Source organism: Cyphomyrmex costatus, unplaced genomic scaffold, assembly GCF_001594065.2.
Source record: "Cyphomyrmex costatus isolate MS0001 unplaced genomic scaffold, Ccosl1.0 scaffold932, whole genome shotgun sequence".
NCBI classification, from domain to species: Eukaryota; Metazoa; Arthropoda; class Insecta; order Hymenoptera; family Formicidae; genus Cyphomyrmex; species Cyphomyrmex costatus.
In genome coordinates this window covers 122,321-138,706 of record NW_017280520.1, presented here as the reverse complement: position 1 = coordinate 138,706, position 16,386 = coordinate 122,321, and the positions used below count along the sequence as shown (strand labels likewise).

At 35.0% G+C, this 16,386-nt stretch overlaps 5 protein-coding genes across 5 annotated transcripts in view; all 5 read left to right on the top strand.

Annotated features, from left to right (window-relative positions):
- Window positions 1-580: 580 nt before the first annotated feature.
- ras (Inosine-5'-monophosphate dehydrogenase ras) lies at window positions 581-2,973 on the top strand. The gene is made up of 2 exons (XM_018550128.1): window positions 581-1,060; window positions 1,397-2,973. The coding sequence occupies exons 1-2, from the start codon at window positions 740-742 to the stop codon at window positions 2,639-2,641; spliced, it is 1,566 nt and encodes a 521-aa protein (XP_018405630.1). The 5' UTR covers window positions 581-739; the 3' UTR covers window positions 2,642-2,973.
- Window positions 2,974-5,012: 2,039 nt separating this feature from the next.
- Window positions 5,013-6,803, top strand: LOC108781945 (uncharacterized). Its single transcript, XM_018550075.1, has 7 exons — window positions 5,013-5,178; window positions 5,254-5,308; window positions 5,402-5,545; window positions 5,692-5,781; window positions 6,001-6,206; window positions 6,295-6,359; window positions 6,447-6,803. The coding sequence occupies exons 1-7, from the start codon at window positions 5,133-5,135 to the stop codon at window positions 6,801-6,803; spliced, it is 963 nt and encodes a 320-aa protein (XP_018405577.1). The 5' UTR covers window positions 5,013-5,132.
- A 468-nt stretch (window positions 6,804-7,271) lies between these two features.
- LOC108781988 (uncharacterized) lies at window positions 7,272-8,971 on the top strand. Its single transcript, XM_018550132.1, has 2 exons — window positions 7,272-8,321; window positions 8,588-8,971. Exons 1-2 carry the CDS (start codon window positions 7,478-7,480, stop codon window positions 8,797-8,799), a joined length of 1,056 nt encoding a protein of 351 aa, XP_018405634.1. The 5' UTR covers window positions 7,272-7,477; the 3' UTR covers window positions 8,800-8,971.
- A 1,525-nt stretch (window positions 8,972-10,496) lies between these two features.
- LOC108781986 (inosine-5'-monophosphate dehydrogenase) lies at window positions 10,497-12,889 on the top strand. The gene is made up of 2 exons (XM_018550130.1): window positions 10,497-10,976; window positions 11,313-12,889. The coding sequence occupies exons 1-2, from the start codon at window positions 10,656-10,658 to the stop codon at window positions 12,555-12,557; spliced, it is 1,566 nt and encodes a 521-aa protein (XP_018405632.1). The 5' UTR covers window positions 10,497-10,655; the 3' UTR covers window positions 12,558-12,889.
- Window positions 12,890-15,137: 2,248 nt separating this feature from the next.
- Atac2 (Ada2a-containing complex component 2) overlaps window positions 15,138-16,386 on the top strand; it is a 3,582-nt gene continuing 2,333 nt past the window's right edge. Inside the window, exons 1-3 of the mRNA XM_018550136.1 lie at window positions 15,138-15,183; window positions 15,488-15,909; window positions 15,993-16,141. Coding sequence (XP_018405638.1) covers window positions 15,494-15,909; window positions 15,993-16,141 — 565 coding nt within the window. The 5' untranslated portion in view covers window positions 15,138-15,183; window positions 15,488-15,493. The remainder of the gene's footprint in view (window positions 15,184-15,487; window positions 15,910-15,992; window positions 16,142-16,386) is intronic.

The window sequence follows — 16,386 nt, the reverse complement described above, 5'->3', positions numbered from 1 at the left end:
TGCTTCAAGATTATTGCGTATACAAACAAAATGAAAAATCTAAAACGTTAAACTGGGATATAAGACGATAAACATAGAATTCCAATTATTCGGAAATTTATCGCTATTGTCTTATCCCAGTGTCGCTATGTGCATCGTTTATTCTGTTTCTATCGCTATCGCTGTTGCCTCGCATTATGTTTTCTGTTCCTAATCTGTTTATTGGATCTATTGTTATTGTGTAACGCATGGGCGTCGCCATATTGAAAAGTAGACACCAGCACCTCTAAACTTGAAGGATAAAACTATTTGCATATAATACATATATGAATCATTGGTAAGTTATCGTTTGTTGTATCATAATAAGATAATGAATTTTCAACAAACAAGCTTTTATCGATAGTAAAAAAGAAAGGAATGTAGTAATGTGTATGCCCTCCAAGTTGAGAGACGCTAGTGTCTAAGAAGGAAGACTATCTAATTATATATATATATATATATATATATACATATACATACATACATATATATCTTATGACTCCGAGTTCCGAGCATTCCTGAATGATCCCACCCGGCTGTGAGCTCTGTGAGCATCGCTGGTACGCACGTGCACACTGCTGCAGTCTGCACAGCACTTGCGGTGCATACGTCAGCACACGTGCTCTTGTAGTACTCTCTGGCTTTGAGTGTTCTCTTTCGAAGAAGCTTATTTCCTCGCAATTAACGTGACTAAAGAGCAAGGGGACGATAATCTCAAATTATGGCAGATTATGTACTGGGCGATATAAAGGATGTACCACTACCGGACGATGGCTTGTCGGCGGCGCAGTTATTTGCCGCAGGTGATGGCCTTACTTACAACGACTTCATCATATTTCCCGGCTACATCGATTTCACGGCGGACGAGGTCGATCTACTCTCACCTTTAACCAGGAAAGTCACGTTGAAGGCACCTCTCGTGTCTTCGCCGATGGACACCGTTACCGAGTCTGACATGGCTATAGCTATGGCCCTGTCCGGCGGGATCGGCATTATACATCATAATTGTACCACAGAATATCAAGCCAATGAAGTGCACAAGGTAATATATTTTTTCTTCGACGTGATCATTTTGGAGTACTCGTGAAAACGAATTTAACGCGATGTACATGTATTATATAATTTAAATTTCCATAGCAATGTTTAAAGTACAAATGTTTTACCTTATTGTACGTAATTCGTGTAGACTGTATTAAATGTTGGGTGTTATCCTTATTCTATAAATCAGTAATCTGTAATCAGTGAGTCGGAAGCGACTGTCTGAAGGACGGTGAATCAGTAAAGTTGGTCAGTGGCCAACTTCTAATACTACAGACTACCAATTTGTTGTATAATTAGCTTTAAAACTTGTACTACATAAATACACTCTTGTTTACAGGTAAAAAAGTACAAGCATGGCTTTATCAGAGATCCAGTTGTATTGGCACCACATCACACCGTCAACGATGTTTTAAACGTCAAGGCTGAGCATGGTTTTAGCGGAGTGCCGGTGACAGACACGGGTAAAGTCGGTGGTAAACTGCTAGGCATCGTTACCTCGAGAGACATTGACTTCCTTGAACGTTTGCCCGATTATCAACATAAATCACTTAACTCTATAATGACAACTTTGGAAGATCTAATCACCGCACCAGCTGGCGTGACATTGCAAGAGGCAAATGTTATATTGGAAAAGTCCAAAAAAGGGAAGCTCCCCATCGTCAATGAACGGGGCGAACTTGTGTCTCTGATGGCGAGGACCGATTTAAAGAAAAACCGTAGTTATCCAAACGCTAGCAAGGACGAGAATAAGCAGCTGTTGGTAGGAGCCGCAATAGGAACGCGAGATGCGGACAAACACCGATTGGAATTGCTCGTGGCGGCTGGCGTGGACGTAGTGGTGTTGGATTCATCACAGGGCAATTCATTGTATCAGATCGACATGATCAGGTATATCAAGACGCAGTATCCAAATTTACAAGTGATTGCTGGCAATGTCGTGACTACGAGGCAAGCCAAGAATCTTATAGAGGCAGGAGCTGATGCGTTACGCGTTGGAATGGGCTCTGGATCTATTTGCATAACGCAAGAGGTAATGGCTGTAGGACGGCCACAAGCGACAGCCGTCTACAAGGTTTCCGAGTACGCTAGAAAATTTGGAATACCCGTCATCGCGGATGGTGGTATTCAGTCTATCGGCCACATTATCAAAGGTCTTAGCTTAGGCGCTAGTACAGTTATGATGGGTTCTCTCTTAGCCGGAACATCCGAGGCTCCGGGCGAGTATTTCTTCAGCGACGGAGTTCGTCTGAAAAAGTACAGAGGGATGGGCTCGTTGGAAGCAATGAACAGAAAGGACGCCAAAGGTTCGGCGATGGATAGGTATTTTCACAATGAAATGGACAAACTGAAAGTAGCTCAAGGTGTCAGCGGATCGATAGTGGATAAAGGCTCGGTCCTTAAATTTCTGCCTTATTTGACTTGTGGTATCAAGCACAGTTGTCAAGATATCGGAGCAAGGTCGCTCACCTTTTTGCGATCTATGATGTACAGCGGGGAATTAAAATTTGAAAGAAGGACGCATTCGGCTCAACAGGAGGGCAATGTACACAGCTTATTCTCCTATGAGAAAAGGCTCTATTAGTTGTGAAAAGTAAGAACTCGTAAAGCACGCGTCACGCGCGTGCAGGAAAAGTACCTGCATTTAATTAAAAACCAATTATCTTACAAGACTAGTTATTTTACAAGACCTGCGAGAAATTTCTTTTATCTATCGCAAATACGCGAGATATATTGTTAATCGGGTTATGACTCGGGCTCGACCAAATATAACTCTTTTATGTTAGAACTGTTCTTGGAGTAGGAAAACGACATTATCATCATTTATTACATCAGTCTCGTATGTGTACTTGTTATTTAATGAATATCTATCATATGGTACTGAGTAAATTTTATCTACATTTTATATTCACAGCAACGAGCATATGAAAATCGAGATGATGACTTTTTGTATCATATAATGCATTTACATCTATGTATCTATTGATACACAGCTGACAATGCGATTATTTTACTTCATCAAGTAATTGGTTTAACAATGAAAAATGATTTAACCTTATACCTTTAAAATCATATATTAACGTAAATAAATACTAAAATGTGAAGGGGATCACTGTATTGAACAGACAAAATATTTCGTTGTTCGTAAATTTCTTTCAACTTAGTTTTCAATTGATACTTTATCCCCAAGTTAATCTTTATGAATTTCTTTAATATTACAATTTTCCAAAATAGAAATTTGAAAATGTTTAGTATGACGATCTAATAGTAAACCCTGAAGAGAATCTCTTGCAGTATCAACTTGCAGCTGCTATATTTTATACAGTATTCCATTAATAAACTGTATATCTCAAATAAAAAAGCCAATTGAGAGATGTAATAACACGAGTAATATACGCTTCATTACTATATCCTAGATTATTTCCTCTAACAAATTCACTCTAAGGCTGGAATTAATAGTCGTATTTGTTTTATTATGTAAGCACAATCAACAGGAAATAGAGTCTCTTACTCATAAACTCTCGGTTGAAACTTTGGTGCTTATAATTCAGTATGAATTTATATACTACGTATCGAATTTTGTCAAACTGTGCACCAAATGCTTTATAGGTTTTGAGGGCCTATTTTTTAACTTTTAATGCAAGTTTCGTTATTGTTATAAAAACTTTTTTATAACATAGTAGAAAAGCTACAACGCTGGGAATCGATGAGTATCTTGAGGTAAAAATTACAAAAGTGAGCAAATTCTCTGAATGACCAATAATTCACTATGTGTTCAAATATTAACAAGCTGTAGATAAGATACATGAGTAAAACGAGTATCGTAAACTGCGATGTAAACTGTTTACTAATTTCAAAATTTTGTAATAGATTAGTTTAATTCTTCGAATTAATTATTCGAACAAATGAAGGCGAAAACATTGTGAGATGGAATATGGTGCACCGCTGTCCAATGTAATCATTAAACTTACATTTCACATCTTTTATCCATGGTATACAATTGAAAATCGAAACATTCGTATTCGGCTTTTAAAGAATTGATATACATGTCGACTGATCTCATTCAATTAAACGACGCATTACGCTACGTCGTATTTTTATTAAAAATGTTACAATTTCCGACTTTGTCTTTAAAATGTCTTTAAAAATTGTATATACATATATCTATGCTAGAGTACATTATTGGAGAAATTTGAGCAGCGGGATAATTATTTGTAAAGAGACAAAGAACATATACATATTTCAAAGAGAAAACACGTTTGTAAGAAAGCAACATCTTTAAAGCAAAAGAAAAAAAATTATTAAAAAGATCAAACGAAAGGGCAGTTGCAATGTTAAATTAATGATGTGATGTGATATAACAATAAATAATAATGTTGCGTAAATATATCTTAGAGTATAGTATAATGCGATCTATTAAAAGAATTTCGAGTAAATAGTAATTCATCGTTCCTGTAATGTTATAACCAGACTTGAAATTGAATTTGTGCGTTAAAGTCGCACACCAATCGAAACGTATTTTTCGGTACTTTTCGATCATGTTCATTATAGAAATCATGGTGAAATCTGATTCCACCACGATAGAGACATTTGCTAACGTTCGGATGTTGTAAATTGTTCGCGTAATCTTGTATTCAAAATTAAAAAAAAAAACATTTCACATTTTCTCTCTCTATTGAAACCCAAGACTGGCTATAACTATGTCTATTGTATATTTGGTGTAAATATTATGTTCTAAAATTAAATTTAAAGTTGTATACATATTATATAAAAATTATGTGATAATAAAATATAATCCTTAACGATTTCATTTATGGTATATCTACTATATCCATTCATATTTGAGCGATAATAAAAAAAAAATAATTCCCAAGACAAGTGAATCTCGACAAACAAAATTTATAATTCGGGTGCATAAAAAACAGTGTTCGATATTGAAGAAACATGTAATTGACATGAATTGACACAATCGTGCCTCGTACATACAACTTTTTAGGCTAATGTATCAAGTTCCGATTTACTGAAATAGCGGCGCAATATATAAAGAAATATTCACACTTATATTATTTCGTGACATGGCACGCGATAACCAAACAAATACACTCGAATTGCACATAAAAGGTAAGAATAGAAAATATTCTATGGAAAAACAATAGTACATATAATCTTAATATTTTTAATATGTTATATTTTTAGTAAATGAGCAAAATTTATCAGCAATTTCGGAAAAGTCTAATACCGGCACATTACGGTATACAATTATACATACTATTATATTATTAAGTAAATAAGATATCGTTCAATCTTTTTTGTGTGTTACCATCATATGTATCCTTAATATTAGGATTCCTTCCGATCCATCTTGGCCTAAAATACCTCCACGTCATCCAAGTAACAATATCGATGACATTATTGAACCTCCATGTGTGATCACTTTGACAGAAAGTCCTAGAAAAGGTCGTAATATAGTCCAAACTGTTGCAAGTCGGTAAGTTTCAAGCATTTCAGATATCGCTTGCTAAATAATTACATGACAAATTGCTGTATGTAAATTATATAACTTTGGTGTCACAATGAGGATAAGAGTATCGCTGCATTTCCTATATTTTTCCTTTCTTACTTTTCTTTTTTTAGACACCTCAAATCCAGATTAAATCAAGGATGCGAAACAATCACACATATACCGAAAAGACTGCCTAGCTGTTCTGATCCTCGTTTCAGAAGGCATTAATTTTTCCAAGATAATATACTTTATCTTAGATTTACGTTTTTAGATTACGTATAATTCATGATTTTATAGCAAATCAGCTCTCTATAATATGTATAAGTCACATACAGACATATATTTATATTGTGTCTCCTCAAATATCATTATTTTAATATATTTTTATCTGTTTCGTTTCGTTAACATGTCATACCAATACGATTTGTTATGAAACGTAGACAGATATCGCGGCAAAAGGCTGAGAAACCAGATGAATTTTATGCCACAAAAAACGATGAACAAACGCCAAAGTTAGACACACGTGTCACGCAAGGAACTGAAAAGCTTGCAGATAATTTATTATCAAATACTACAAAATCGGCGAACAAGATCACCGATTATCCTGTTGATGAGCAATCCATTTTAGAAGCGAAACATTGTTCAAGTAATTATACAAAATTGTTATGTCGTGAAACGATTGCGTATTCAATTAACTTAATTTAGAGTCAATTTTAATTGCAAATTGATTTCAGCCTTGCAGTATGCGACTAACGAGCGATATGACGTTGGAAACAGATTTTCTCAAGAACAGGAAAAAGTATGCAAGGTTTCAGTTTGCGATCGTGCGTTATGATTAGCATTCCATATTAAAAGCAGGCTTTTATCGTATATTTATGTCTCTTAGGAGACTAATAGGCCGCTGTTTTTAATGGTTAATGAGAAGAGGATACACGCGCTACCTGTCAATCCTGTTAACGTAGAAACTGCGTCCGCGCAGTCACTGCAGTGTTACAACGTTCAAATTCCTGTAGTCGCATATCGCGATATACCTTTACAAATATCAAGTGTGCCTACGCAAATGGAAAAAGATGTTCAAATGTCGTCTGTGTGCGAAAATGACAGTAAGAAAGGGCAAGAAATTGTCGAGAATATTTGTACAGGATTGACGAAGAATACCAGTTCGATGTATAGCTTCAGGGAGTCTAAGAATGAAAAATATCCACTTGATAGTAATGAATTTTATTATTTCAATAAAATATAAATAAAATTCCAATATGAGTATTCACGATTAATACGTAAATATAATAATATATATGTTTATAAAGCTTTAATTCGCGAACAATCGCGACGCATTTATAGCAACAAAGTTGACCGCAAACGTTTCGATTTTGAATTCTCAGATCTTTGAGTCTTTCTCAGTGCGGATTATAAATATATTGTGTTTACACGCATCAATAATCGCTGGGACTCATATCAGATATTTTACTTATATTTGATTTAAATCAAATCAAGAATAATTATTCTTGAAGTCACAAAATCATTTTCAATTTAATATTTATATTGCTCATTGACAATACAAGAACGATCGAAATTTTGCTGTTTTTAGATATTGAACGTTATAACGCAAAAAGTAACGATGATATCTCGAAGAACAAAAGTATTTCCAAGAATTGTGGAGAACATCACACTTCCGAGCGGGAAATAGGCGCGAAGAAAAATGTCACATCGTTCAGTCAAAATATTGCAAAGAATATTACGCTCGATAACAATCGTGGAAACTTCGATGTGTTAGAATTAAATAATGCCGATGGCGTCAACAATGGTAAAAGTTTAAATTACTCAAATTTAAATATCGCTGCAAGATCGAAAAATTTCGTTGGTCAAAGCTACGTGATAGACTCTTGTATCGCGAACGGAGAAAAGAACGAGAGAGAGATGTCAAAATCGAGCGAAAGAAAGATGGCAAAAACATCGATGCATTCTTATGTAAATACGGAGACACAAAAGCTGGCGTATCACGTAAAGGGCGATCGAAACAATGCAGATAAGCCTTGGACAAACGTAATAAATGACCAAGTATTAGATAAAAGTTCGGCCTTTAGCCAAGCTGGCGATAAAGAATATGACAAAAGTAACAAGAAGAAAGAGAGTAAGAAGGAAAAGCATGGGGAGAGAGAGCTGCGCATTAACGTGAAACGTAAAGCGGCACCGATAAATCTGTCAAGAAAGGCAAAGTCATTCCTTCGGAAGAAATCCCGTTTCGCGATTACAGATTCCGACTGTACTCTGATCCTACCTGGTTATCGCGGCATTAAAGGTAAACGATACAAAAAGAGCCGCCATCGTTCCAAAATAAGTCAATCGTTGCGCGAAAGAAACGGAATAAACAGCACGAATTCTTTATTAGTAAAGTACGACACGTCGAAACAAGATCGAATGAATTCTCGTTCGTTAATGAATCTACGAATGAGAAATTCATTTGAGAAGCCCTTCTCCATTCCCTTGGAGACTCAAGAGCTGTTGAACAAAAATTATTGGGAGTATTTCTGGAAACTCCGGTGTAAAATGGAGCCAGATAATGCGAAAGAAAAAGAAGAATGTTTAAATGAGCATCATCTACCCGAATCTCAAACGTTACGACAATGCTCCGTCCTCTCTTGCATGATCAATACAGCGCTTCAAGATTCGACTCGGGTGACTGATGATGAAAGATTGATGAAGGTTCAACGACAAAGGGTGAAACAAGCGAATAAACGGTTGCTTGGACATCGAGCCGTAGGTACAATGTGTCTTTCGTTCACTCCCTTAACAAAAGCTATACTTAATTCTTTCGATTAATTTAATTCTATAAGTCCATCTCTGTCAATGCAGATAAACATAAACCTCTGTTTAATTTATCTTTTTCTAATTATAAAAATTAGAAAAAGAAAGAGTACAATAAATTAAATCGAGATTAAATTGCATTGATAAAAAAAGGGAGACATTAATTGTATATATAATTTATTCTCTGTTCTTCAACTTGATGTTCATAATATATTCTATTAGCACTGCTGTGTGTCGCGTTCTATGTCGCGGTAATATTTTTGCCTATGATGTACGACTATTTCTTTGAGGAGGAATACAACGATGAGAACACGAATTATCTCGAACTAATGTTCCAATACATCACATCGTTATTTGGAGAAGCTCTCGATGGAGTTACCGATGTCTTGACTACGATTCTATTACGGCCAGTAAGATTTGGTCGAAAGCGGTAATCTTTGACTTTTGATAAATTCTTGATAGATAGTTGGTCATGTCTGTAAAAATCCATATTAAGTGTTTTATAATCTGTGTCGTTTTCAGCGTTTGTAATGTGAGAAATGTTAAATTATTCAAATCCACGTGTCTTTAACGTGTTTCGTCACTCATCCTTGACTGATCGTTTGTACGCACCTTAATTATGTAGAATTGAAATTTGTTTTACAATAGAATAGTAAGTCGTAAGAAATCAATCAATTATATAGTCGATTATTTTTATCATATTCTACTGTGATTGGCCAATTTCTTACGGCTTACGATCCTATTGTAAAATAGGCATGAATCCTACAATATCGTTTTTGCAATATTTTCACGAATTGTGTATACCTTCTATCTTGGCGAATTCTCTATATCTTTATGCAGAATGATATTTCTTACAAATGTATATTGTATACATACAGTTTATATATCATATACATATAATTATATACATATATCGCTATTGCAACCGTAGATTTTTATTTAAATAACGCGAAATAGGAAAACAAAGCAATTTCGACATGTTTTGCAATAAAAACAATAATATAAAATTAATTATAATTTAAAGATCAAGTAAGTTAAAAATAAAAGTAAGAAAAAGGAGCATATACCATACGCTGATTCTAAGTAGCGAAAATATAGTATATTTAATAATACTAAATTACATAATTATAAAACGTTTATAATTAAATACGTTTAATTTAAATACGTTTATAATTATAATATAATTAAATACGTTTATAATAAATACGTTTATAATTTATAAATTAAATACACTATATATTTTCGCTACTTAGAACCAGCGTGTGGTATATGCTCCTTTTTCTTACTTTTAATTATAATTCGAAACGGTTAAAAAAAGATATTATCCCTCGTCTTTGTTTATCTTTATTTCTTAAGTCTTCACGATCATTGTTTCAGCGATCGAGACAAAAAAGTAAAGTCCTAAACACAAAAATGCGAAGTAACAGCGATAGGAATAGTATAATAAGTAATATAATTGTTGTTTCCCTTTGCATAATGTTTATGCAAAAGAAATAAAACCAAAGATACCCACCATCTGATCGCGTATAGACTGTATTATACTTTTTCATCTGCTTCAAGATTATTGCGTATACAAACAAAATGAAAAATCTAAAACGTTAAACTGGGATATAAGACGATAAACATAGAATTCCAATTATTCGGAAATTTATCGCTATTGTCTTATCCCAGTGTCGCTATGTGCATCGTTTATTCTGTTTCTATCGCTATCGCTGTTGCCTCGCATTATGTTTTCTGTTCCTAATCTGTTTATTGGATCTATTGTTATTGTGTAACGCATGGGCGTCGCCATATTGAAAAGTAGACACCAGCACCTCTAAACTTGAAGGATAAAACTATTTGCATATAATACATATATGAATCATTGGTAAGTTATCGTTTGTTGTATCATAATAAGATAATGAATTTTCAACAAACAAGCTTTTATCGATAGTAAAAAAGAAAGGAATGTAGTAATGTGTATGCCCTCCAAGTTGAGAGACGCTAGTGTCTAAGAAGGAAGACTATCTAATTATATATATATATATATATATATATACATATACATACATACATATATATCTTATGACTCCGAGTTCCGAGCATTCCTGAATGATCCCACCCGGCTGTGAGCTCTGTGAGCATCGCTGGTACGCACGTGCACACTGCTGCAGTCTGCACAGCACTTGCGGTGCATACGTCAGCACACGTGCTCTTGTAGTACTCTCTGGCTTTGAGTGTTCTCTTTCGAAGAAGCTTATTTCCTCGCAATTAACGTGACTAAAGAGCAAGGGGACGATAATCTCAAATTATGGCAGATTATGTACTGGGCGATATAAAGGATGTACCACTACCGGACGATGGCTTGTCGGCGGCGCAGTTATTTGCCGCAGGTGATGGCCTTACTTACAACGACTTCATCATATTTCCCGGCTACATCGATTTCACGGCGGACGAGGTCGATCTACTCTCACCTTTAACCAGGAAAGTCACGTTGAAGGCACCTCTCGTGTCTTCGCCGATGGACACCGTTACCGAGTCTGACATGGCTATAGCTATGGCCCTGTCCGGCGGGATCGGCATTATACATCATAATTGTACCACAGAATATCAAGCCAATGAAGTGCACAAGGTAATATATTTTTTCTTCGACGTGATCATTTTGGAGTACTCGTGAAAACGAATTTAACGCGATGTACATGTATTATATAATTTAAATTTCCATAGCAATGTTTAAAGTACAAATGTTTTACCTTATTGTACGTAATTCGTGTAGACTGTATTAAATGTTGGGTGTTATCCTTATTCTATAAATCAGTAATCTGTAATCAGTGAGTCGGAAGCGACTGTCTGAAGGACGGTGAATCAGTAAAGTTGGTCAGTGGCCAACTTCTAATACTACAGACTACCAATTTGTTGTATAATTAGCTTTAAAACTTGTACTACATAAATACACTCTTGTTTACAGGTAAAAAAGTACAAGCATGGCTTTATCAGAGATCCAGTTGTATTGGCACCACATCACACCGTCAACGATGTTTTAAACGTCAAGGCTGAGCATGGTTTTAGCGGAGTGCCGGTGACAGACACGGGTAAAGTCGGTGGTAAACTGCTAGGCATCGTTACCTCGAGAGACATTGACTTCCTTGAACGTTTGCCCGATTATCAACATAAATCACTTAACTCTATAATGACAACTTTGGAAGATCTAATCACCGCACCAGCTGGCGTGACATTGCAAGAGGCAAATGTTATATTGGAAAAGTCCAAAAAAGGGAAGCTCCCCATCGTCAATGAACGGGGCGAACTTGTGTCTCTGATGGCGAGGACCGATTTAAAGAAAAACCGTAGTTATCCAAACGCTAGCAAGGACGAGAATAAGCAGCTGTTGGTAGGAGCCGCAATAGGAACGCGAGATGCGGACAAACACCGATTGGAATTGCTCGTGGCGGCTGGCGTGGACGTAGTGGTGTTGGATTCATCACAGGGCAATTCATTGTATCAGATCGACATGATCAGGTATATCAAGACGCAGTATCCAAATTTACAAGTGATTGCTGGCAATGTCGTGACTACGAGGCAAGCCAAGAATCTTATAGAGGCAGGAGCTGATGCGTTACGCGTTGGAATGGGCTCTGGATCTATTTGCATAACGCAAGAGGTAATGGCTGTAGGACGGCCACAAGCGACAGCCGTCTACAAGGTTTCCGAGTACGCTAGAAAATTTGGAATACCCGTCATCGCGGATGGTGGTATTCAGTCTATCGGCCACATTATCAAAGGTCTTAGCTTAGGCGCTAGTACAGTTATGATGGGTTCTCTCTTAGCCGGAACATCCGAGGCTCCGGGCGAGTATTTCTTCAGCGACGGAGTTCGTCTGAAAAAGTACAGAGGGATGGGCTCGTTGGAAGCAATGAACAGAAAGGACGCCAAAGGTTCGGCGATGGATAGGTATTTTCACAATGAAATGGACAAACTGAAAGTAGCTCAAGGTGTCAGCGGATCGATAGTGGATAAAGGCTCGGTCCTTAAATTTCTGCCTTATTTGACTTGTGGTATCAAGCACAGTTGTCAAGATATCGGAGCAAGGTCGCTCACCTCTTTGCGATCTATGATGTACAGCGGGGAATTAAAATTTGAAAGAAGGACGCATTCGGCTCAACAGGAGGGCAATGTACACAGCTTATTCTCCTATGAGAAAAGGCTCTATTAGTTGTGAAAAGTAAGAACTCGTAAAGCACGCGTCACGCGCGTGCAGGAAAAGTACCTGCATTTAATTAAAAACCAATTATCTTACAAGACTAGTTATTTTACAAGACCTGCGAGAAATTTCTTTTATCTATCGCAAATACGCGAGATATATTGTTAATCGGGTTATGACTCGGGCTCGACCAAATATAACTCTTTTATGTTAGAACTGTTCTTGGAGTAGGAAAACGACATTATCATCATTTATTACATCAGTCTCGTATGTGTACTTGTTATTTAATGAATATCTATCATATGGTACTGAGTAAATTTTATCTACATTTTATATTCACAGCAACGAGCATATGAAAATCGAGATGATGACTTTTTGTATCATATAATGCATTTACATCTATGTATCTATTGATACACAGCTGACAATGCGATTATTTTACTTCATCAAGTAATTGGTTTAACAATGAAAAATGATTTAACCTTATACCTTTAAAATCATATATTAACGTAAATAAATACTAAAATGTGAAGGGGATCACTGTATTGAACAGACAAAATATTTCGTTGTTCGTAAATTTCTTTCAACTTAGTTTTCAATTGATACTTTATCCCCAAGTTAATCTTTATGAATTTCTTTAATATTACAATTTTCCAAAATAGAAATTTGAAAATGTTTAGTATGACGATCTAATAGTAAACCCTGAAGAGAATCTCTTGCAGTATCAACTTGCAGCTGCTATATTTTATACAGTATTCCATTAATAAACTGTATATCTCAAATAAAAAAGCCAATTGAGAGATGTAATAACACGAGTAATATACGCTTCATTACTATATCCTAGATTATTTCCTCTAACAAATTCACTCTAAGGCTGGAATTAATAGTCGTATTTGTTTTATTATGTAAGCACAATCAACAGGAAATAGAGTCTCTTACTCATAAACTCTCGGTTGAAACTTTGGTGCTTATAATTCAGTATGAATTTATATACTACGTATCGAATTTTGTCAAACTGTGCACCAAATGCTTTATAGGTTTTGAGGGCCTATTTTTTAACTTTTAATGCAAGTTTCGTTATTGTTATAAAAACTTTTTTATAACATAGTAGAAAAGCTACAACGCTGGGAATCGATGAGTATCTTGAGGTAAAAATTACAAAAGTGAGCAAATTCTCTGAATGACCAATAAAATTTATAAATTTTAAATTATATTTAATTATAAATATTTTAATTATATATTTATTATATTTAATTATAAATATTAAAAAAATGAATCTGCTTATTTTATAGTAAATTTTGTCTCGTTTTAAAATACGGACGATCGCCTGGGGTGGGTTTTTTTAATTCATCGATTGATCAATTGCATTGTGCGCAAATGTAATTTTGTTCCGCTTCATTTGCGCATAATACAATTATTCATGCAATCGATGAATTAAAAAACTCGCTCATGCTATATACATAGACAGTACTGGTATTACGGTAGTACTATCACAAATTAAATTACCTAGCAATTTAATAATTTGATGCTTATAAGCATCTTAGAACGTGTTTAACACCGTCTTAAATACAATTTTAAGACGTTATAAACTAATTATAATCAACCTGAAAGACGACCTTGAAATAAAAACAGATATTATATACCGGTGTAAAGCAGTTTTTTTATAATTCTGTTGTACCACGTGTTGCTTTTGACTGCCGTACGAGTTTAACCTTTGATGACTCTGGTAATGCTAGGTTGAGGTTTCTCTCTGGTATCGATCATGAAACTTTTACCCTAGGATGGAAAGTAGAAAGTAAAAATTTTTACACTGAAAACCCAGATAAAACTTTTATCTACTTTTCATCCAAGGGGTTAAAGTTTTATGATCGATATACCTTGATCTTTTTTCGTGTACCAAATCTCATAAGGTAATGTCCACGTTTTGTGGTTCTCTTCTATACTATTATGTGGATTAGACAAAGATGAACTTTGATGATTCGTCCTTGTCTATTCCACGTAATAGTATAGAAAAGAACCACAAAAATGAGGATATTATCCTACGATGATCTCTCTGGTTGAAGTTGAACCTGACACATGAGTGCTCTTTTTACTTAACTAGTGCACAGAGTGCAATAAGTTGAAGTGAAACAGATACACGTTTGTTTCATTTCAACTTATTGCACTGTATGCATCAGTTCAGACAGTGCAGGCAAAAAGAACAAGTCTATGGTGGAAGGACCATGTGTACTTGAAGTTTGCACATGGATGCACAACACGTGGAAATGCGGAATAACACCGATTTTTAATTCATCGATTAATAATTTCATTGATTTTTGGAGGTGATTGTGATAGATTGCATCTTTAGTTAACACACCACATTTTTGTTATTTTTAATAGCTTTTTTCATTAATTCTCTTGCATTTTGAAATTGTATGTATTTGACTCATATGTGAAATGTGTGTGTGTGTGTGTGTGTGTGTGTGTGTGTGTGTGTGTGTGTGTGTGTGTGTGTGTGTGTGTGTGTGTGTGTGTGTGTGTGTGTGTGTGTGTGTGTGTGTGTGTGTGCGTGTGTAGAGAAAGACCGTATGCTTGAGAGAAGAGTGAGAGATCTCGAATTTATACAAAAAGGAAGTCTCCGTTCTACATCAGAAATAAAGTAAAAAAGATTTATACAATAAATAAATTTAATATAAATATAATAAGGGCCAAGAGCCAATAATGTAAAAACGTTTTAATTTTAATAATCATAATATAAAAATTACATAAACAAAACATACGTTTCGACTCCGATCAGGTCATTCAAACAATTGAAAATGACCTGATCGGAGTCGAAACGTTTTTATGTATTATTGGCTGTTGGCCCTTATTATATATTTATATTGTTTTATACTTATAGAATACCTTATAATTATATTGTTCGTAAATAAATTTGTTGTCAGAAATTATTCCTGTTCTTACAGATCAAAATGTCAGAAATTGTTAACAAACATATGGAAAATACAAATTTGCAAGAGTCGAGTGAAGCTGAGAGCATCGAAAAGTGCAAAAATTGTGGGAAAGCATGCGATCCTTATAATAATCCATCGTTATGTTGTAGCGGTGGATGCGACAGAAGAATACATACAACATGCTTAAAGAGAGGCAACGTACCAGTTTCTTTTATAGGAGATGTTTTCTTCGAACTCAATTGTGCCTCTTGCAACCCATTAGGTGAAGAATCAGTTGTACGAGATAGAATGCCATGGCTCAATGTCATTGTTTTGACACTTTATAATCTACGTGAAAAATCGAGTGGTATCAGCAGAAGAGGATACTTTCATTGGAAGTCTGATATCACTGCTTTTGTAGACAGAAATTGGGATTTTTTATTTAAGAAGACTGTGTAGGTACTTTATTTTGTACTATTACAGTTTCCATTATCACATAAGATCTAAAATTTACGATGTAAATTTGGTTTTTATTTAGAAAAAGGAAGAAAAATTGGATTGGTACCATATCTGGTACACTGTCCCATTATAGCGGCATCTTTTTCAAATCTGGTACCAATGAATTAGGAGAGTCTGGATGGTGGAAACTATTGGGCAATGAACCTCCTGAAATTTTAATAACCAAAAGTAACACAATTATAAATAAATACTAATAAACAAAGTTCTCGATGTCAAAACAATAAAAAGGATAAAGTAACGGGCAATTCGAATCATCTATAAATATAAATAAGAAGTTATTATATATAAAAAATTAGAAATATAATTAAGACAAATTCAAACTGCATACATATGTTAGCAATATTTGTGAAATAAATTGTTTTCACAAATATTGCTAACATATGTATGCAGTTTGAATTTGTCTTAATTATATT